Source organism: Acomys russatus, chromosome 21, assembly GCF_903995435.1.
Source record: "Acomys russatus chromosome 21, mAcoRus1.1, whole genome shotgun sequence".
In the NCBI taxonomy this organism is placed as follows: domain Eukaryota; kingdom Metazoa; phylum Chordata; class Mammalia; order Rodentia; family Muridae; genus Acomys; species Acomys russatus.
Genome location: NC_067157.1, coordinates 22,740,875 through 22,764,723, shown reverse-complemented (window position 1 = coordinate 22,764,723; position 23,849 = coordinate 22,740,875). Strand labels below are relative to the sequence as shown.

At 40.5% G+C, this 23,849-nt stretch overlaps 1 protein-coding gene across 2 annotated transcripts in view; it reads right to left on the bottom strand.

The window, feature by feature from the left end:
• The window catches only part of Nkain2 (sodium/potassium transporting ATPase interacting 2), a 1,044,320-nt gene extending 1,024,223 nt beyond the window's left edge, over positions 1 to 20,097 (bottom strand). The window contains exon 1 of one of the 2 annotated variants that reach the window (XR_007832587.1): positions 19,779 to 20,097. Coding sequence is in view for 1 of the 2 variants with exons in the window: in XM_051164285.1 (XP_051020242.1) it covers positions 19,779 to 19,832 (54 nt within the window). In the remaining variant the exon portion in view is untranslated. The remainder of the gene's footprint in view (positions 1 to 19,778) is intronic. The other variant, XM_051164285.1, reaches the window with a different exon arrangement.
• Positions 20,098 to 23,849: the final 3,752 nt, after the last annotated feature.

Sequence of the window (23,849 nt, the reverse complement as noted above, 5' to 3'; positions counted from 1 at the left end):
CCTTTTTCAAAACAAACAAACAAAATCCAACTAACAAAATTGTAGTGACAGATTCTGCTTCACCCTTAGTGGTGAGACATATAAGCCTATATATATATAGGCTCAGAGGACTTTTCCAATTGTTTTCAGGATCCTAAACATTCGTAGTATTTCTCTATATATATTAAAATTGTCCAAAGGTCAAAAGTGGCTCCTAAATGAAAAATAAATAACTCTTAGGTTCAGACACCTCGTTAGCAGTCACAAAGTAGACAGCAAATCTAAAGCTAAACCCCCAATAGGCTTTTCTCTTCTCCAGCACTTCCTTTAATTCTTCAAAAATGGTCTATTTATCATGCCTCCTTTTCTAAGTTTTCATGTCTTCCAAAGTTTTAGATCACGTTGATTTTTTTTCCTATTCTCTCTTTAATTCTTTTGTTTTGTTTTTTTCAAAACAGGGCTTCTCTGTGTACCCTTGCTTATCCTGGACTCACTTAGTAGGCCAGACTGGGCTTAAATTCACAGAGATCTGCTTGCCTCTGCTTCCCAGGAGCTGGAATTTAAGGCATGTGTCACCAAGCCTGGCTTTTTTTCCTATTCTAACAGAGCTGCTTTAGCTTTGCCAGAGCTCCCTGAGCTTTGAACCCAAAGCTTTCCCACCCCTCTTTCATTGGTAGTCATCTCTGTGTTTTAGTCTTCCAATCAATCCTCTCTGCTGCTGGTGCCTACTGTCTTGATTACACACACTCTGGTCCTTCTGCGGACACTGCACCTACACTTTTTTTTTCTTCAACAATTCCTCCTCCATTCCAAATTTTGCGAGAAGTATTTTTTAAAGTGTGCCCCTCAAATACTTCTTCTTTCCCATTATTGCAATCAGAACTAAGTCAGAATTGCCAAATCTGACCTCTCTACAAATTCTGCAGCTGCCTGGAGACATGTCCATCGCCAATAAGACTGCTAATTTTTGTTTCCTTTTACCCTGTCTTTACATTGCTTTTGCATTGCCTTTGTGTTGTCTTTGCATTGCCCTCACACTACCTTTTCATTGTTTTTTAATTGCCATTTTAAGTGCAAAAGAATTAAAAACAAGCTGGAAGTCACTCTCCCTTAACTGGGTGATCTCTACCCATTTGGATGCATGCAACAATTTTGTCAATCTTCCTTCTTTCTTGTAGAAACAGGGCCCGCCACCCTCTCTACTTTTGTATCAAACTGTCCAACTGTCTTCATGTGTCAGGAAGCATTGTGTTCTCAACCTTAGAATTGATGGAAGCCAAGACAAAGTGATCCCTTTCCTCAGTCATGAGTTGACCCAATGGAGACACATTGTATCAACTATGAAGTGTAAAGAAAGCATTGTTTTCTTTTTATTAACCATCCTTTTGTTATAACTATTATGCTAGATTCTCTTTACCTTCAAACATGATAATTGGTATAATTACTTACTGGGTGGTCTCCTTGACTTCAGTCCCCTACATTTAAATTTTCCTATGTTTTATGAATACTTGTCCTTAAATATTGCTTTGAACTTGTCACTATGGAATAAAGAAATCATTCTAACTATATGTCACTTATTGTAAAATTTTAAAATCCTTTGCAGATTTCAATTTTTTTTCACAAGGCAAGATTAGCACGTTAGATGCCTTAGCTCTTTTATCTCCTCCAAGAACTCCTCAACCCAACTCTCTTGGGTTGTAAAAACCATTATCAATTTAGTTTAAATGAGGCAGAGGAAAGTCAAGCAACTTGTGCCAAGAAGCATATATTGCTAAGTCAGGATTTGAAAACCTGACTCCAGGAAGAATGCTTTTAAAAGCAGCACATTATTCTTAAATCCCTAACTTTACATATGTCTAACTATCCATTTGTAATATCACTACTCTTTGTTAATGTTTCTGCCCAAACACATAAATCATATACTAGATTAACCAAAGTTATTGTTATATGTCCATATGTAATGAGGATGAGGCCTTAAAATAAGCTATTTCTGATAGCTCCCCCATCTTCCTAAGGCCTGATCCCTTGTTCTGGCCACCTACCCTCTGTCTGCTACACCCACATACCTACAGTAGAATAAAAGGATAGACCACAAAGAAAGGTAATTACCCTTTGTTACAAAAGGAAGCTTCATTCACAAAGACAGCAAATGGTGTTGGCTTAGTTTGGTAGCACTGTAAGTCTGTCCACAGAGTCTGCAGGCTGCAGCGACAGAGCTGAATGATTTCTACCCCTCTAAATGTAAGACAAAGTCAAGGATAAAATAAATAAACACATTTCAGACCTAGAATGATCAAATTAGGGGACAATGATTCTCTCTGCACTATCTGTTTGAACAGCATGCTTCCATGTCAACAATGGGCCTGATATACCTGCTTTCATGCTACAGACTGAAAAGAAGACGTCTGATCTAAATCAGTGAAGGCCAATTTGAAGGAGCTATGATTCATCAAGGAGTTATTCTCAATGACAACAAAAAATGAATGCATATGTAAACACCCATGATCTGTATAAATGTTTCATGTCTAACACAATCTCCCATCATGTTGGTACTCTTTATATTCCTTTCATGGGGAATTTGTATAATGGCCTTAGAAACACGTGGCTGGCTGACATACAATAGTACTCTTTAAACACAGTACCAATACCCCAAATGAACCTTGAGCAGTGTTGCTGGGGCAAAATATCACCTGTTTCATTTTTAAATCCAAGTCATCAGGCAATGCATTGTCTTCTCTCCTAGGGTTCCTCTTATGTTCATTCAAAATGGTTTGTCAGTGAGATTTGGTCTGCACTTTCCTTGTCTTTGAGATTGCTTAGAGCACCATTCTAGGCAAACAGGATTATAAAGATGTAGATGCCAACTGAACTCCAGGCTATTTAGAACTTAAGCTTCACATTTTAAGTCCAGGGCCTTTATCTTGAGAAAATTCTCAAAATATTCAACCTTGTTCTTTTCTGAGATATTTTTCAAGTGCCGGGCACTCAAAGTCTTCTTCGGCTATTCCTCCTCTTCTGGCATTTGAGATGAAAACTAAGGAATGTTGTCCTCTGAGGCAATGAATAAGCTATTTATTTCAAACAGGCAGCACTGGTCATGTGGCCCAGAATTCCATTCTAGTCCAAGCAGTACAATGGGGACCAGCACAGACTTCTACCCTTCAAAGTTAAGCCTCTGGTGTCCCTGTAATGTCTCTTTACTAGAAGTGCATCCCAAACAATTACCTAGCTGGTATGGGGTGCGTCTCTAGGCTTATCTAGGACCTAGATTTCCATTCGGTTGCTTTAATTGGGTACCCTTTCTCTTTTTTGCACTATCTTTAAATTACCAAAGAAGACTGGGAGCCCTCCAGACTCTGTTTAGACTCTCTCTTCTAATTAGATGATGGGAAAACTTTAATTAATAAGATGACCCCAGCACAAAAATCAGGTCATATTGTTAAGCACTTATAACTTACAAATTTTAGCAAGCACTGACTTTTGCAAGTCAGCCAACTTTGTTAGTTCTCAACAATTCTTTAATTAGGCTACTCAGAGACGAGCATGCACTAATGTGTGTCCTGGCTCCATTCCAAGAGGGGATAATTGCAATCTGGCCAACCTACACTTCCACTTGTTCCAAGTGAATACAGTAGGCTCCTCCATTTCCCATCTCGATTTCATTCTGCATTGATGTTTTATGGAAGGCAGCAGATGGAAGACTTCTGGTTTTCATCCTGAACCTTCCAGATTATCTGTTAACAAGACCCACTGAAAACCTACCACATTTAGAACACCATATTAAGAAATGAACAGAGTATTATATGGAAAACCAGGCCCTTCTATTTGATTACATCCTTAGTGTTTGACTAAGTTGTCTCCCATAGACACCATCACTTCTATTCCCTCTCCTCCTTTGTCTCTGTATCACTACCCTTCCTCAACCTACCTACCAACCTACCTACATACAAACATACATACATTTAAAAATACATACATATATGTGTCTGCATATGTGTGTGTGTGTGTGTGTGTGTGTACATATATAGAGAGAGATACATAAACACATATCTTTGTACTGTTCTGTTCAGCTGGATATATCCATAGGGCTCAACTTCCGAGGGCTGTACTTAAATGCTTTGAAGACATGCTCAACTCCATCTAGGCCTAATCTCTGGGATTTATTTTGCCCTTCCTTCTTTCTTTTCATTTTCCCTCCTTAGTATCTGTTTTATGGTCTCTGGTTTGTCTTAGAGGGAAATGCACCAGATGACACACTCACTCTTTTTAATCACCATGAATCAGAAGAGAACCTCTAGCCTAGCCCTTCTCGAGAAGGCTAATTTTAAGATGCAAGGACTTTTTTTTTGTTTTGTTTTGTTTTTGTTGTTGTTGGTTTATTTATTTATTTATTTATTTATTTATTTTATTTATTTTTTATTTTTTTATTTTTTGGTTTTTCGAGACAGGGTTTCTCTGTGTAGCCTTGGCCATCCTGGACTCACTTTGTAGAGCAGGCTGGCCTCGAACTCACAGCGATCCGCCTTCCTCTGCCTCTCGAGTGCTGGATTAAAAGCGTGCACCACCATGCCTGGCTCAAGATGCAAGGTTTAATCATAAAATCATCAAGCTAAAATGACCTTCAAGAAGTTGTGCAAATTACTCTGCTTCCTCCAGGCATGCAAATAAGAATTTACTCAAAGACTATTGCCCAAAGAGCTCAAGCTGGATCACTGAAAAGTATGAAGCAGATAGGAGTATTTAAAGAGATACAGTTCTGCTGTTAACCACACTTCTCTGACAGTAACTGGCCTTTCCGGTGAATCAAGATACCAAATATTAAAATGTTCTTTGAATATTAACCTGGGTTCAGGGGTTATGTAAGGAATTGTAATTACTGAAGCATTTTTCAGAGTGAGTTTCTAAAGCGCAGCAGTGAGTGTACGTGAGTGTGTTTGTGTGTGAATGTGTGTGTGTGTGTGTAATCATATGTGACCATGTGTGAAGTGCGTGTGGAAGTATCTGAGTATGTGAGGGTGAGTGTGTGACTGTGTGTGAGCGATTGAGTGTCTGTGGACATGTGTGGTTGTGTGAGTGACTGTGTTTGTGTTTATAAGTGCAAGTAAACATTTCTGAATTCTTTAGTGTTTATAAAAGAATCTTTCTCATTGAAAAATCATACTTTTCCTACCTCATTACAAAGTATTTTATAAAATTAAAAAAGTCACAATTTTCCCTAAAACTTCTCACATTCAAGAAAAATATTTCTCTTGGTGAAAACAATTATACACTTGTAATTAATGTGTGTTCTTTCTTTATAATCTTTGTCAGTTAAGAACTTTCAAAAAACAAAAATTTTATTAATATCTTAGCATGCTATCAGATTTGGAAGAAAATAAATTAAAACTTTCTATTGTTTCTCAGTATTCTTTTCAGGCATTGAAATAAAGGTGACATTGAGCCTTAAATAAAATACACCTGGCTCAAGCTAAACTGAGAAAAACAGCCAAGAACTCTACAGGCATGGTTGAGCACATAATTGGCCATAAAAAGTAGCTTTCGAATAAACCAAGACTCAACTTTGGCTTGTAGTCGATATTTCCACAAACCCTTAGTCAGCACTCCTCGTCTAAGGCATGTCTCTGCCTACTTCCTGGTCTCTCCTTTACCCTGCTGGCTTTCCCCACTGCTAGTTCATTTGCTGCTTCTCTTCTTCATTTGCTGATGAGGTGGAAACACACTGGAATTACTCAGAGTGCTCTAAATGCCTTCATGGATGTCTAGGCTGTTTCCTTGGACACTGTATGTCGCCAGAATTCCATCCTCATTCTATGTGATGGCTGGGAAGCAGCTCACAGCAAGTTCTGGTAGTATCAGGCAGGGTGGCCTTGGGTGACTTTACTCAATTCTACAGTAAAAGTAAAGCAAAACTAAAAGTTTCAAAACACAGGCTTTTCCTTTTGATATCCTCTAAACATTGGAATCTAAAGTCTTCTGTTCTGGCAATGGTCACAAGCACTGGTCACTCTTTATTCCCATGACAAAAGACAACAAAGGTGTGATATTTGGGCAGGACAAAGCCAGATTGGCTCCAGTGTGTATTTCAATGTGAGCCTCGCTGTCCTTTCTCCAACCCCTGTGGCTTTTGTGGAAGCTTTAGGATCTCCTGTGGATTTTTGTTCTTGCTTAAACCAGAACAAATCGAACAGGAAAGCTTAACTGCCTTCCACAGAGTGGTGACAAATACATTCATGAATGCTGTTGAAATGAAACAAAACAACACAATTATGGTACTGACGATGTCAAAAGCCCCAGGTTATCTGATTCAGAGCATAGCGCGCACGTGACCCCGAAAGCTCTACCACATTCATCCTCTACAGTAGACAATCCCTCCTGTTCGCTTCTTACAACTCAACATTTGTTGTGAAGAAAAATCCCAACTACTTCTATGTGTCCCATGCTTTATCTCAGCTCATCTCATGAGTTAGGGTTGAACTTTGCGAGTTCTAGATAATTTTGTGATTCTGTGTTTTTATAATTTCACCAACAAAGAAGCCTGCATTGTACCAGACAGCTACCACCAGCAAATAGCTATCCAGTCCTTACTACTGATATTGTCAACATAAAGGAAAAAGCTCTACCTGTAGCCCACATTTGTTCTTCCCTATGGACCTATCCACACAGAGGAACGTCCACTGTTCCCAAAGCCTGCCCTCCAAACTCAGCTCCTCCTGGCCATGGCTTCCTAACCATCTTCCTCTTGGTCTACTCATCTGCTTAAAAGAAACTTTCCCCAGATTCTCGATGTTGACTAGAACCCCCAGAACAATCTTGCACTCTTCGCACCTTTTTTTCAGTTTCTTATTTCCAATTGTCCTCTCTAAAGGCCCCAACCACAGGGATGAGCCTCATAATGTCTTCGACTTGGTGACTGCAAACACAATACACCTTGGATGGACATTAAGAGGCCTCGGCATCACACAGGATGTGATGTAAAGTGCACAGGAAGTACTCCTCTGTAGGATTTAGCCTTCCCCACCTGGGGGCAGACATTTCATCCAGCTCCTCTCTCTTCTTGGCTCACTCAATGCCTGTGTCCTCACCCTCAGCCATTTTCACTACCACCCAGATTATCTGACCGCTCCCTCCCAACTGAATCACACTGACCGAACTGCTGCAGACACTGCTGAACACTCACTCACAGGTAGCCATTCTCCTCAGCCTACAGAGACAGATGCTGCCATTTGCCACTTCTCCATTCCAATTCTTGGAAAGTTGCATACTGAAGGAAAAGAAACTGGCTTGTCTACAAAGGCATACATCATGTAATTTCATTAAGGCCTCTCAAGAAGTCCCATGCTGTTTACATTGTTGCTCCGCCCTCACATTCTCTGTGGGCTTGCAAACCTCGGGCACTCTTATTTCCTAAGTTGAGCACTATGTCATGAACCCCACTAGGTCTACTCGAAAGAGAAACATATCATAGCCTACAACATTGTGATTTCTCCAAAGAGGTTCAAGTCCATCCGTGAATCGGACTCTTACCTTTCAACCTTCTGATTCTCCCATTCCTCCCTCCTGGACATGAGCCAGCACTATCTGCAGACACTGCTTTGTTCTCAGCCTTATACTATTCTGATCCCCTTTACTGTATTTGTTCTTTTTCTCCAGTCTCAGGACAGCAATCCAGTCTGCCACATACCAGTCTTTTACATAATGGATGAACAACCTATGAGGCTGTAACTAATCTTCCCCATAAACCTCCTTAGAATATCATTCTTTGCGATGTTAGCATTCTGTTCTATATTGCAGGTGTTGAGGTTCCTTGTTTCTTCTTCAGAAACTTTCATGAGTTCCTCATAGCTTGCATTACACACACGTGCACACACACATACAGACACACACTACACATAAATATGTGTACATATAACTTTAAAATATCTAATAGTATATGTAAAATATACCTGTAATTTAATTCAATAATAATTTAAAATTGTGATAGGCAAAAATTTTCATAAAATAGAACACCTAAAAAGTTATTTTATGATTTATAATTTTCATCCACATTTGAAAGATTTACAGACGAGGACCAGATGCTTCTAGGGTCTGCAATCAATGTGGGTAGTTTTCTGATTACGAGTAAGTAGCTTTCACAGATTCACAGAAAAGTCTATGATATGCACAGTTAAAATTATTTCCATAGAGATGAAACATGAAGACAGAATCGACTTCATTATCTCTGTCCTGATCCAATACAGCCTTTCAAGTAACGGTCTAATACAGCCATCTAAGTAATGCCGAATCCATTGAATTATATAACACCAGATAATATGACATTGAACTCTTATAAATTAACTATTTAAAGCATGACCAGAAGACAAAAGATCAACAGAATGGCTCAGCTGTATGAACAGCTGTGTCTCCCCAGTACTGATCTTATTTAGAGTGACTTTAAATGTAACTTTATAGAACAGTATGAACAGAGGTCAGCAAAGCTGTTTTAGTAGCATAGTAAGCAGAATGGCTCAGCAAATAAATAAGTATGGATCAGCTTGCAATCTGAACTAATTTTGAGCTATTACAAACATAATATATTAGATTTGTGATAGAAATATGCCTTGGCCTTGCTTTCAGTTAGCTCTTATGCCAGTTATGAAACGGGAAGACATAGTTTATCCAGCACATTTTCATTGCACCATTCATAAAGATGTAGACACTTCATGAATCCTACTATTCAATGGAGATAACCTAACAATGACTGAATTTCCTCCCGTGATTCATTTATTCAAAGATTCTAAACTGATCGTTGCTGTCATACAGCAAACCCAAGGCTACAAGTCAGGAGCGGCCTGCCTCCAACTGGTACAGGTGCTCTAGAGGTGCTCAGGGCAGTGTCACGGGAGCCAAGGACACAAGCAGCAGTATATGACCAGCAAACAATTTTTCTTCCCATGGTACCCAGTGGAAATTCTTCCCACATTTATTTTCCAGTGGTAGCTGAGAAGAGTACTTATGAGACCAACCTTGCGTATCTCTTCTTGCTGGAAAGCTGCGACATTGGAATCCTATCAAGTCTACACTATTGATGAATTCAGAGTGAACATTGACCCCTTCATCATTTGACACACAGCTAGCTGCCAGCGAAAGGCTTCAACATGTCTCTTTGTCCTATTGTGTAGGTTGTATAACATAGATGTACACAAAGACGTCTGTGAACAGAAAAGGGATGCTGAAACGATACCTTCATCTCCAAACTAAGACCTCTTTGTCCTCCAAGAATGAAGCATTGTCGGGGACTGTGAATGTGTTAATTCTTATGGCATGTGTGCATTAATTAGAAAACAAAGGCCGGTGTGATGAATCGTCATTGCCTGCCTTACAAAGGCAAGCAAGCAGGGAGCAATGCGTGAGGAGAAGCTCAGTTGCAGACCAAGGATGTAAATGCTTATCTTCATCTACCACTTTCAAAACCCTAACCCTAACTGCCAAGTTAGCAGTTGAAGCATAATTTCCAGAAAACTTAATAAACAATAGACAACTATCTGAAAAAAATAATAGTCTATATCATTTTTCTCCATTAATATGTTTATTCACTTTACAGCTTGATAACAGCTACACACACACACACACACACACACACACACACACACACACACACACTTCCCACATTCTCCCCTCTCCTTCTTCTCAGAGAAGAGGGAAGGTGCCCTATGGATACCAAGCCGCCCTCGCACATTAAATTGCTGCAAGACTAGGTGCATCCTCTCCCACTGAGGCCAGACAAGGCTGCCCATTTAGGGGAACAGGATCCATATGAAGGTATCAGAATCAGAGAAGGCCACTGCTCTAGTTGGTGGGGGGACCCAGATGAAGATCAAGCTGGGCATCTGCAACATATGTGCAGGGGGCCTGGGACCAGCCCATGTATACTCCATGTATATTCAGTTGTTCAGTCGCTATGAGCCCCCATGGCTCACAGGTTAGTTGACTCTGTAGGTCTCCTTGAGTCCTGCTCCCTCAATCATTCCTCCAACTCTTCCACAGGACACCCTGAGCTCTGTCTAATGCCTGGCTGTGGCACTCTGCACCTGTTTCCATCAGCTGCTGGGGGAAGCCTCTCAGAGGATTTATGCTAGGCTCCTGTCTACGAGCATAGCAGAGTCACATGAATAGTGTCAGGGATTGGTTCTCTTCGATGGGTCGGGTCTCAAGTAGGGGCCAATCTTTCACTGGCCATTCCCTGAATTTTTGCCCAGTCTTTGTCCCTGCACATCTTGTAGACAGGACAAATTTTGGGTCAAAGGTTTTGTGGGCGGGTTGGTGTCCTTATCCCTCCACTGGAAGTCCTGCCTAGACAAAGGAGGTGGCCACTTCAGGACCCATATCCCCAGCTGCCATATCCCAAGTCTCAGCTACCGGGGACCCCCTCCCATTGATTTCCTGGAACCTCCCCTATCCCAGGTCTCTAGCAAGTCCCAGAGATGCCCCCCACCTCTGATTTCTTATCTCTCCCCTGGCCCTCTCTCCCCAGCTATCCCTACTCCTAATTCCTACCCTTGCTTCCCTCCCCAGCCCCTCTTGTACCTAGGTCCCTCCATCTACCTCCAATGCCTATTTTATTTCCCCTTCAGAGTGACATTCAAGCATCCCTCACTTGGGCCTTCTTTAAAACTTAGCTTCTTTAGTACTGTGGATTGTCACATGGTTGTCCTGTAATTTAGGGTTAATAGCCACTTATAAGTGAATACGTAACATGCATGTCTTTTTGAGTTTGGGCTACCACATTCAGGATAATATTTTCCAGTTCCATCCATTTTCCTGCAAATTTGAAGATGTCCTTATTTTTAATAGCTGAGTAGTATTCCATTGGGTAAATGATATTCCGCTCTTTTAAGCACGTGATATAAGGTAATATAAGATAATAATGTATTTATTTTACTTATTATTATTTGTTAAAAATATATACAGTTCTTTCCACACTAAACTTTAAGCTTTAAATATTATTTAGAAAATTAATTTAATATTAACACTTAGACACACCATTAGCCTAAAATAATATTCTACTGAAAACTATTGGGGGGAATACTATTCCCATAGAACATAAGCAGCAACTATAACAAAATCCATTTCCTACATCATTGCAAGCATTTTGGGATAGTGCATGAAGTAGAATTAATCAGAGTTCTTTAGAGCAGGAATTATGGAACTCTGGCTATGAAAATATATACTGTGATTACTGGGGTACAAGACAGGAAAGCAAAAGAGCTTTGGGTCAGTAGAATAGTTTTCAAGTTTTATAAATTTGATAACATAACATAGTTTTAGAAACACTGAACTGAAATGCTGAGAGCTTTGTAAAACCCAAATTCAATTCTCAATGAATACTGAACAACGCAGGCCCATTAACAGTTGGCAGCTTCTACAGGAGAAAGAGTCAGTTTTATCTAATATGTGCCCCCCTAGGTTTTCATGAGACCATAGCGAATGGCCCCACCCAAAACTATATTAGTTTCACAAATTGGTCTTAGTTATTAAAATAAAAAGAGGGACACAAAGTCAGTCGGTGGTGCAGGAGTGGAGGGAATTTGGGAGGGCTTTGGACAGTTTTGGAGGTGAATATTATCAAGATATTAATCATAAAATTCTCAAAGAATTAATAAAAGTATTTATATATTGATCAATGGGTATTTATAATGTTTTAAAAAAGATGTATTTTTAAATCCATTTCAGTCTTCTAGAAGCTAATGTTATAGGGAACCTCTCAAATTTAGGAGTAGATGAACTAAAAGCATATTTTAAATAAAACTAGTTTTTGCTCCTGGGGCTACAGTTGTCTTGGTACAAATGGCAATAGTCTGTAAGCACACTTACAACTACACCTCGAATCCTGAGATGAGCGATTGCAAAGGATTAAACCATTAATAATTACAATGACATTTAAAACATTTTTCTTCCCCTGGATTTTCCTCAGCATCCTTCAAGAAATATGGGTCAGGAATTAGTTGCCCCATTTTTCAAATGAGGAGACAGAACCCAAACTATAAATGGCACGAACAACCCAGAAGTACCAGACTGAACAGAGAACAATCTGGCTTCTGACTCAATCTTGTGCTTTTGAAGCACGTTCCATCCTTTCTCTTTCAAGGCTGTGCTTAGCACAGGAAGAAGTTATCTGGACAGGGGGCTTTGCCAGTGAATAATCCAATCCCATCCCACCATTGCCAAGCAGAGGGCTGCCTTCGGGTTCCTCTACATCCCTATTGATTACAAAGACATGGAAACCATGAGAAGATGCTCCATGTCTCCTATTTAAACCTCTGGATAGGACTGGGATTGAAGTGAGATCCAGCCATGGTTGGTCCAGAAGAAAAGCTTTCTTTCACACCAGCAAGAAATCAAGGGAAGAAATGACCTCATTCTCCCATTGGGTTGGAAACTTTTCAAGACCGTATGTACGTATGTACTGATGAACAGCTCTAAGTGGCCAGCAGCACTTTGAAGTCAGCTTAAATACCATAGATATGAACCTGTGGGAATTCCTTAGATATTTAGATTGTGTGGCCTCTCCACAGACTAAGAAGTTAGAAAAAGTAAGGGAGCTCGGGAGACCATGTTTCAAGGCTCTATAAATACATGAATGAAAAATAAAGTTCCTGAAGCCTCTCTACCACACTAGCTCATGTTATAACTAAACACTTACTCCATCCAGTTTATCAGCAGCCAGTACCTCTTCTCATTCAATGGTGTTCTAGATGAATTTAAAATCTGCAGGTTGGCCTCTACCAAAAACTAATAAACCACATGCTGCATTGTCCATTTCCCCTTCCCACAGAATCAGCTCTGAGCATGCCTATCAATGCCCCCAATCTTCATGGAGTGGCTACCTGTCAACGTTAGCCAGAAATGACAGCAACTTTAACTAAAATGATTGTAGAAACTGAGGTAGGAGTTATTTCACCAGGATACCACAAGTATACTCTCTAGAGTTTGAGTGAACATGGCCTCTGAGTGGAAGAGCGCGGTATACTTGCTCAACAGTGACAAGTTTTTCTTGAACTTATTGGTGTACACACCAACAGGTCATATTTGTGAAGCTGTCAGATTTCTTGGATAGACAGGTTGGGACAGAGACCTGAAATCAATCTTACTTTCTAAACCTAAGTAGTACTGTATGGAGTATTATGGCAAAAGAATGTAGTTATTAGGAACCACTGATACTGTTTTCTTACATGGAAGACAGTCAGCGAGGCACAGAGGTACAAGGGTTTTTGGTTTTTGGTTTTGTTTTTTAAGTCCTATATAACTGGGTTTGAAAACAAGATCTTCTGCCATGCTAAGAGATGACTTTAAAGCTGTCTTTAGTTCTGTAAAATGATTATCTTAATATTTGCTGCAGGAATATTACTGCAGGAAATCTTAAAGTAGTAAAAGACTAGTATTTAGTTTAAACCAAGCCCCCAATAAATATGTAAATTTTCATTATTGTTAAAGTATTTATCAAAGCTAGGTTTTTTAAAGCATACTATATTGCAAAAATATACAATTTCATAACTGATTTGTCTGAAAGTGCACATAAAATTAACTTCTTTGTAACTTTCAAATAAGGGATAGCACAGAGCATATAGTTTAAAAGTAAAAAGTATTACAACTAGAGGCTATTCTTTCCTATTTCAGGTTCAGAAATCTCACACAAAAAAGTATGCAGCTTACTGCATATTAAGAATTTGATGCTCATATTCATTATACGTAATGCCTTTTTTAGAACTAATACAAAAAAAAATATAAGGAAAATACAGTTTTCAGAAAGATGAAAGAAGTAATTTCCCTAAACATTAACAGCCTCTCTATCTGAACACACCTGGAACACTACAGGGGAAAACAGTCTGTTAATTTCATTTTCCACCCAAGTCTGATAATAGAAAATAATGTTTCATGTTGTTTTCATAATTCTTCCAATTTTGTTGGGGATGGTAAGAACACATATTACAATTTTATTCTCCTATAGATTAGAGACCTTAGGTGTAAATACTATTTCATTCTATGACTATTATGAAAGAGAATTATAAAAGGAACCCTGCGTGCAATACATGTGCCCCAAGTTGTCTATGTACAGCCACACATTCTGAAATGCTTTATTTAGCAGCAGACACATACAAGAATATGGAGCCTACCACAGAGGTCCTCTGAAAGACTCCACCCAACAAGGGATTCAAGCAGATGCTAAGACTCACAGCCAAACTAAGGGGTGGAGTGCAGGGAGTCTTATGGAAGAGTTTGGGAATAGAAAGATCTAGGGGGACAGGACCTCCACAAGAAGACCAATGGAGTCAACAAATCCGGGTGTAGGAGGGAGACGCTGCAGAGGCACACGAACCAAGGACCATGCATGGTGAAGTCTTAGATGCAGTAGATAGGCAGCAAAGTCTCCTTGTGGATCCCATTATATGGGGAATAGGGACTACTTCTGACATGGACTCTGTTGCCCACTTTTTGATCACATAGGCTGGCAGAGTGGCCAATCAGGCCCCAGAGGAAGGGAATAGAGGCAGTCCAGATGAGACTTGATAGGCTGAGGTCAGATGTTAGGGGAGGAGGGCTCCCCCTTTCTGAGGACTAGGGGAAAGATGGAGAGACTATGAGGGAGGGAGGGCACAACAGGGAGGAAATGAGGGAGGGGTTACAATCGGGATGTAAAGTGAACAACTTAAAAATAGAAAAAAAATTTTAAAGAGAGAAAAAAAACATGGCAATATTATACCCCCTGCTGTGTAGCAAGTGATCCCCGTGTTTGTGTAAAAAAAAAAAAAAAAAAAAAAAAAAACCAACTCTGTGATTTTCACACAATGAAATGACCTAATGATTCCTTCCTCAAAATCTATTCTCACTGTTAAGTGACAAAGTATTGTATTTTACTCTGCTACAAACAAACAACTCTCAAGTTCCCATACGGAAGTGGTCACAAACTACATGACATGGTGGGGGATGCCCTTTCCCTACGTGCTTGTGTGTCCCAAGGTACTTGAAAAGAATAATTTTCATTTTTATCAATATTAATTTTAAAATTACTTAATAGCATTTGAAAGTCTACCAGTATGAGCAAAATGCATTCTCTAAATGTCACAGGGAATTGTAGTATATAAAAGCATTTAATGCAAATGATACTAAACTTATAATATTTTATTTCAGTTATAAAGACAAGGGTGTGATCATTCTATTTCTATCTCTGAATTTGTAATTTTCACAAAAGTATGCATGCATGCACTCATACACACACACACACACACACACACACGCACACATACACACACATACACACACAAAGGAAGCTTCCTATTTGAAGGAATCCCTGGCTTCTACTATAAAATTCTTGTTTAAGTAAGAAGAAAACTTGACCCCAAAGGGAGAAGCCCCGAGGGGGAGAGGAGGTGGCCATGGCCAGTCACCTCTTTGAGACACTGCATTTGTGTGTGCTCAGCACTAGAGAACAGAGGGGGCTGCTAACCCAAGCTTGCTATGAGGAAGGAGGAAAGAGGATCTGAAGAAGGGGACTTCCTGACATGAGACATACAACAGCACAGCCATTTGCTATTGTTCTAAAGAATGGTACGGGGCCAGAAAGCAGGGGAAGTCAGTATACTTATCTTGGCAAACGTCACAGTAAAAATACTTACGCTTAATTACAAGGAAAGAGTGCTTAAAGGAAAAAGATACAACAGCAACAACAAATGCTCTTTTGTACCTGTGTAGAACACATTCCAAACAAGAAAAAGCCATTTTGCAGCTCAGAAACGACCTTGGGATGTTTCAATTTCACAACTTTCTAAAGTGCCATATGGGAATTTTCACTCTTCTTCTTGAGTTAGATCTGTGAACAACATGTCAGAGATAGCACCCCAAGATCACCGTAACACTCCACCTACACTGCCCAAGCCTCTTCATGTCCAAGCTTTAATTTCTCCGAAGTAATCAAATGTTCATCAAATACTGGTGAGCACTGCATAATATGCTATAATTAAAAGAATTGTGTTCTCTTTATATCTACACCTGTAACCTGGTTTGAAATCAATGCGCACCTCTTAAAGTGCAAAGTAGCTGTGCAGTAGAAAGCAACTCTCGTTCTTAATTTTCCAGTGTGCTGTTTCAGACAGCTGCACACACTGCTGCTAAGCTGATTGTTAGTGGCACCTGCTCCAAGTTAGTAATATTTCATAGACCACATTTTGTCATTTTCAAGTGCTAATCTATTGAGAGAAAAATCTAGATGCCTTTCATTAATTTAGAGACATGTACACCTTGCTACACAGGACTCTGATGCCCCCAATACCCATGTGAGCTGGAGCTCCAATACTTGGACACAAAGTTGTATTTTCAATCTAAAGTAAGTTATGTTCTTTTATATTATAGTTGAGTTATTTTTCCCACTGGGAAATATTAGAATACTTTTTTCAACATCAACATAAAGTAGCCTTTGACTCAAAGGAAACCTGGATGATAAAAGGTAGACTCTATGATGAGCTGCCTGAAGGCTGTAAATAAGAAGGAAAATTGTTCTTGGCCAGTATAACTAAAACCCACCACAGGACACACAGTGATGATTTCTGTTACTATCTGAAATCTTTGGGTTCTCAGCAATGAAGGCGTCAATGATAACAAGGAAATTACATTCTGGAGATTATGAGCTTAACTTCTGGATTCTGTCTACATGACAAATCTCTTTCCAGAAATCACACTCCTTTTCACAAAAATCACCCTGATATCTGAAGCCAGTTTAACCTCACAGCTCAAAGATTTCAATTTATGATACTTGCAGACACTTTCACATTGAATGGAAGTTTTAGATTGAATTATCATAGTATGTCATTTATCTCATAATCTGATTTCCAGATATTTAAATAATAAATGTTTATTTATGCTTCCACTCTGTCAAATATTATATTACCATATATACATACATAGCACATATGTATATACATTATATGTATATTTATATATATATAAATATATATATATATCATAATTAACAGCAAGGATACAGATTCCTGACTAAAAATCCCTCTGGAGCTTCTGACCCTGTTCATCACTTGTTATCACATGTTTAGTGTCCAAAATATCACATGTGCTTTGCAAATAACCAGGAAAGTTAGGTCTCTATTTCTATAGTTCTTAAAGGTACTGAATCCTTTTCTCAGGTTAGCTGTAAATTGCGGAAATCTTTCAACTAAAAAAATAGCACTCTACTTATAAAGTTAGAGACTAAGGCCTGTAGAAATATAAGAAAGTTACAGAAGGAGAAGAAGAAAAAGGAGAAAGAAGAAGAAGAAAGATTTTCACCTTAGATATCTTTGGCTTCCAGTAGTTTTAACAAATCTAAGGTGCAATTACAAAAGTAAAAAGTGTTCAAATGTCCCAGCACAAGGCAAACATTTCACAAGTAAATAAAGTCTGGTAAACTTTTCTGTCAGTCAATGATGCACAAGTCAAAACTCATGCTGGGAATCTGGTTTTCATGTAAAATAAAATTTTACCTCAAAGATGCACCAACATTTTATATCTATCAACATAGTGAAAAGCATGTTATTTTCATTTGTACATGTTCTACAACTATTTGAAGGACTTATTTTATGTCAAATTACATAAAGATCTCTACAACACAACAATTAACAAGAATCTATTAAGCCCTAAAGGCTGTGATTATTTCATCCCATCAAAACAATTATTTTTTTTTTTTTTTTGTCCTTTGGTTTTTGTTCTCCCTCTGCATTAACATGGCTGCTAATTACATTAGCCTGGTGGCACAGAAGTCAGAATAAAGACAGAGCACGATTCTCATAAAGCATAAAATCCTTCCTGGGACTCAAATGTGCACTTCATAGGCTGAGCACTCCTGCCTGAGAGCCAACTCTGCTCAGCCAGAGAACTTAGCCACAATTGCAGTTTCCTTCCCCTTAAGTATTACAGCTCTTCTATAGTACATGGCTGCACATACGTATGTGCACACAGACATGCACACAGGCACAAACAGAAAGACAGCTACAGCTGCATTATGTTTATGCATTTAGCTTCCTCATTAGCATGTTTATATTTTTGAATGACTTTCAGAATTTATATCCATCACACAAAGTGTCTTTTGATCCTAATACATACACTTGCCATACTACATTAAAAAAAACTCCTTACACGAAAGGATTAAAGCTTAAATTACATTTTTTTAACCTGAAAAGAACAGAAGAATGCTACACCCACCAACCTATTCTCAGTCTTATGCTTTCTTTACAACTGTTGAATCTGCAAATATAAAATATCCTGAAACATATACAAAACTAAAAACATTTGGAAAATGTAATACAACTTGGAGTATTTGGGGTATAGAGATAGTTTGACAAAGTAAACACTGTTTAACCTTATCATTAATGTCAAAAGTCCTTTGCTACAAAATTTACACAGAACTATGGTAAAGGTATAGAAGCCAGTTTACACAGCATTGAAAAACCATAAGATTCCTAAAATTATATCTATTGTTCCTTCTTTTTTCTTACAACCAAGTCCATAGCACACAATTCACGAAACCAAGAATACATCATCAGAGAACTTCCCTGAAAAGAAGGAGGGAAAACGTCAAAGCTGAAATGCCTTGAAAACTCCACTTTAGCTAAATATTAAAAAAAAAAAAAAAAAAAAAAAAAAAAAAAAAAAAAAAAAAAAACAAGAAAACCCCAAAACAAAACCCAACTCTCTGCCGGTCTGGTCTTCACAACTGGTAAACAGTGAAGAAAACTTAAGAAATTCTTGTGTCAGTTTTAATAGCAAAGTCCTGTTCCTTTAAGCACTTTGTAATGACTGAGATTTCAATAACTGTCTTCCATCCCATAATCTTCCACCCTTTATAAAGCCCAGGAGGGTAACTATTAGATTAATCTGTACTTCCTACGGGAAGCTACTTGGTGTCAAGGAAGAAAGTAAGTACCGACTACTTCAAATTAACCGTTTGCCAGCGTCGTCATTTTTCATCCCTACACCCCTCAGCCCCTCCTTCCATGGCCCTTAGCAATTGAAATCTAGAGACATCCCTGTCTTCTCGCCTTCTTAGCAGCTATAGGACAGTCCTCAAAAAGTACACACAATCTTCCATTCTGCATGATCAGACAACAGTATCTGTTTCAGTGGCAATAACATACTTAATGGAAGACATGATATTATTTTTTTCTCAGACATGTAGCAACTATGATTTAAAGGTTATTAGTTCACTCTGAGCCAATGGTGTTGCAGAGTTTGTCCATTTCTCTCCAGTCCACACTTTCAGGACTCGGTGTGGCTTTCCAGCTCAGAATGCTCTAAGAATACCTACCATCTGACCTAAACAAGGAGTTTTAAAGATAATTATAAGACAATATACTCCTAGAAAAATATCAAATGACAATGAATACAGACTCCGCAATATAAGTATATGAAAGAAAAGTCTGAGATTCTGTATTTCCACTTAACACATATATAGTAAAATATATACATGACAACCACCCTGCTACATTAACAGGAATGACAACCTTAAAACAAGAAGAGCTATATCTCAATTCCCTTAAAGAAATTAAGCATAACAAGTTTAACCTGCACCTGCAAAACTGTCTTTAGAGGGACAGAAATGGGCTAGGGCAGAAAGGTTCACTTCTCCTGCACCTCTAAATCCATGTTAAATACAGGTAAGGTATGTCACCTTTCTCTTTTCTTTTTCCTTTCGTCCTGCTCAATGGCAGACCTCTTACTACACTCCCTGCCCACTCTCTCAAAGGCACATTACAGAACAAGAGGACCCAAGCGTCACTTACCAGTTGCATGCCACAGATAAAGATAAGCGTGCACCTGCCACTGCAATAACCCATGGTTTCAGAGACCCTTGCCACAGCCAGACTGTCCCGCGTCGGCCACCGTCGAACCCCCACTTTATCCAATCAGATCGCGGGGAAGGACAAGCAAACCTGCCCAGGGCTCGGGGGCTCCCTGCTGCCGCTGCCAATGTCCTGGGAAGTGACAGGCATTAGGACCTGCCTGCGCGGCGGCTGCAGCTCCAGCCGCGCCCGCCGCACATACCTTCACTCGCTCGGTGCACACGCCGCGCCGCGGGCAGCACCGCCCAAGGAGACGCGCCCCGGGCCCGCAGGGGCGGCAGCGGCAGGCTGGCAGCGCCGCCGCGCCCTGGGGCATCTGGCCCGCCAAGTTGCGGCCGCCGCCGGACGCGCGCTCGCCCCCCGCACTCCCTCCCCGCGCGCGCGCGGGCTCCGGGGGCGGCAGAAACGCGCGCCGGGCGCCGCCTGCCTCCCCGCGCAGTCCGCGGCCGCCCTGCGCTCCGCGCGTGGCTTGCCCGGGGGGGCGGGGCGCGACGGGGCGGGGCGGGGGCGGCGGCCGGGCTGTAGGCGCTCCGGGCTGCGGGGCGAGTGCGGGGTCCACGCAGAGTTCCCGGGGCGCCCCCCACCTCGCTCAGATGAGCGGGGACCTCTTCCGAAGCCCGGGGTCCCCCTCCCAGGCGACAACTTCTTAGAGGTGCGAGCGGGCTGCAGCCCCGCTTGGCCTCTGCGGGCGTGGTGTTGCGGCGCGCAAAAGCTGCGGCGGCGGTGTCCCAGGATGTGGCGAGGCATCGGGCAGGAGGAGTCCAGAGGGCATGGCATGGCTTGCTTGCTTGGTGTGGGTCTTGCTCAGGCAGCCCAGCCAGAGCTGTGAACGTGTGTTGTGTGCGCGCGTGTGTGTGTTCAGTGTGGTGTGTGTGTGTGTGTGTGTGTGTGTGTGTGTGTGTGTGTGTGTTCAGTGTGGTGTGTTTTAGGGATGAAGGGACTAATAGGTTATAGAAGGGGATGCAGACAAGGCATTCTGCCCCACTAGGAAACCTAAGAGAACAGAGAGCCAAGGGAGGAGGGAGGACACTGTGGCGGTAAACCCAGTGCTCAGGTTCGGGATCCCAAGGACCAGAACTGTTGGCGCTTGGAGAGTTTCGAAGATGACCCTGGGACAGGGGCCCGGAAGGAGTTGGGGTTTGAAGTTGGGAAATTTGGGGACTAGCGGACATGCAGGAGTTTGATGCTTCAGACGGCTTTCTTAACAATGGGAGGATCAGACGAAATTTGAGCACTCATCTCCCCGACCTCTGGGGCCATCCTGCTGGGTTTGTGCCATTCCTGGTTGGTGACACTCTAGAATTGACACCAGCAGTTACCTGCAGACAAGCTCTCTGGAGCCCGCTGCTGCCACCTGCGGGTGAAAAGCTGAAGGGAGCAACATGCTGGACCAAAAGATGTTCTCTGGGGCCTGCTGTTCAGAAGAGGAACTCTAATCTTGCTACAGAGTAAGGGTGTAGTGTTGAGATGCAATGCAAAATAAAGCCATTGGTGTAAACTGCTATAAGTGGTGAGAACTCTTCCTGGGACTAAAAAATACCATTTTCCCACATATTTAAATATGTAAAACTGGAAAAAAAATTAGCTAAACAACAAGCTTTGTCCTACTTGGAAAATGGCATTTGTGTAGGATGACTTTAACCACACCGAGGACCTCCAGTGATGGTGTAGAGTAGACATTACATTTCTGAGTAACTACATAGACAATGGGGCATAAGGGCTATATTCTTGAGAGGTCAGACTCTATCATCAAAAGTGATTTGCCATCCTAGAAAGCCAAGCGGATTCAATCTCGTAATTTATTAATTCTCATACTTTATTGTAATAGGAGTGTCTGTTTACATCGCCCCATTTGTAAATGAGCGTTTCTATTGTTTTCAATGGTTAATGAAATCCCAAGCCCCCAACGCGTGTTGTTACTCACCTTTCGCAGCCTTCACACCCTTTCAGTAAATCCGAAGCTGGGGGTGTCTACTAGTGTTTTCTTGGTTTTAGTTTCTGTCGGTCTGCTTTTACCCCCTCTAGCTGCCCAGTGGCTGCTGGGTTGCAGGTATTTTGCATGGCAGACTAAAAATAAGGAAAACTGAGCTAACGCTATCTATTAAAGAAGCTTCTGGTGCATGGTCAAGTGCTTTATCAGCGCTTTTGATTTACCAGAGGAGCAGACATTTGTAAGAACCATTCATCTCCTTGCAATACAGTCTCCCTGCCCTCAGCAGGTGCATTTGATGGTACAGGAGATCTTAGAGCGGCTCCTTGACTCTTCCTCATTCATAATCACGGAACTATGATCTTTTGATGCGTGGCATTCATCTTTGAGCAGACAAGACTGTTTCCTAAGCGTAAGAGGTGCTTGGCTAAGAAACGAAACTGTTTCCCTGAGAGCCATCTTCACCAGTCAGTGGAGGAGAAGTGGAGAATGATGACCTCAGCTTTTCAACATGCACGTGGAAAATCCACAAACAGATTAGCCCATGTCATTGGCATCCTGACCGACACTGGGTCCTGATTCTCTACAGTTGTCACCATCCCCGTCTCATCTCCTGTTTCTGCCTCACTTCCCAGGATTCCACGGGACAATTTTCAAATAGAGCGTTGTGCTGAAAACCCAACCTTAAAAAAGAATCTTCAAGAGATTCCCTTTTAGATCTTTTATCAGTACAGTAGTGAACAGCAAATGTAATTGTTTGTGAGTCTGTATTGTGGGCAGCTAGCGTCCACCTGCTGAGTCTACATCACATTGTCTCCTTCATCCCGGGAAACCTGGGAACTGATACATTGCCAGTTCCCAAGTGAAAGAAACCAAAATTTTAGGCAGGTCAAGAAGCTGTGAAAGGGTTATGTGTTCTCAGTGACAGAGTTGTCAAGTTTGAATGCTCTTCTTTGGGAAATAAAAATGAGTGTTCCAAACCATCGTGCAACATGCCCTAATTGATAATTTAATGAATTCCTCGGCCATTTTCTTTCAGGCTCACCTAGAAGTAATGATTAAAAATAGCTAAAGGATATTTACATATTTAAATCCTTGTGAAGTAAATTCACATCACATCCTTCAGATACCATGTAGCCAATGGCTTCTGGAAAGGTGCCCTAGTTATGGATGCAGTTTCATTCCTTGAGGTTGCTCTGCCCTTCTTGTTCCATTTCCTATTGTCCCTGGAACTAAATGCCTTACAGAAGAAACATTAATCACAGCTGAGAGAATCATGACTGTTCCATAGAAGTGGGTAGAGGGGAGAGATGTCTCAAATTGGAATGTCGATTACATTTTCATTTAGAATGAAGGTCATAAACTATTTAACTTGGAGGTGCTAAGGGCTTTCCCTGACTAGTCTGGTGACATAACTATTGTTAATTACCTTGTTTCCATGGGGGAAATGTGCTACACATTGCATACCTCCATCTGGGCTCACCTTGGCATCCTGCTTTAGAGTACTTTTCAAGGTTGATTCACACCCACTTCATTTATCTTTCAGGACAACTCATGGTCTGTCCTAAGTATACAACCTCTAAGCTTAGCTGGCTCCACATTCAGCTACAGAAAAGAAAAACAAAATCACGCTTGGCTGTGCATTTCCACTGAGCAATTTCACTCCAAGCTTACACAGTCTTTATTGTATTTTCAAAATAAATCAACGACAATTATCCTTACAGTCACTTAAATAACATTTAATGGATTGGATATCTTAAAAGAACTTGGATCTTTTACTTGTTTGGATAATAATAGCCACTAATAAAAATAGTGTATTAAAAATGTTGGTAGTAAATAAAATGAAAGTAATTACTCAGAATTTCTGCCCATAGATAATTTTCATACAGATTTTTCTTTTACAAAAGTAGTAGTTTAGCAACAGAATATATTCTAACATGGTGTGTTACTGTTGTTCATGGCCATTATTAGTCAGCTTATGAATTATCAAACCAGAGATTTTTGGAGTCCTAGACCAAATGCTACCATTTATCAACCAATTTCGGGCAAATGTGCCTTAGTTTCCTTAATTCTACAATATG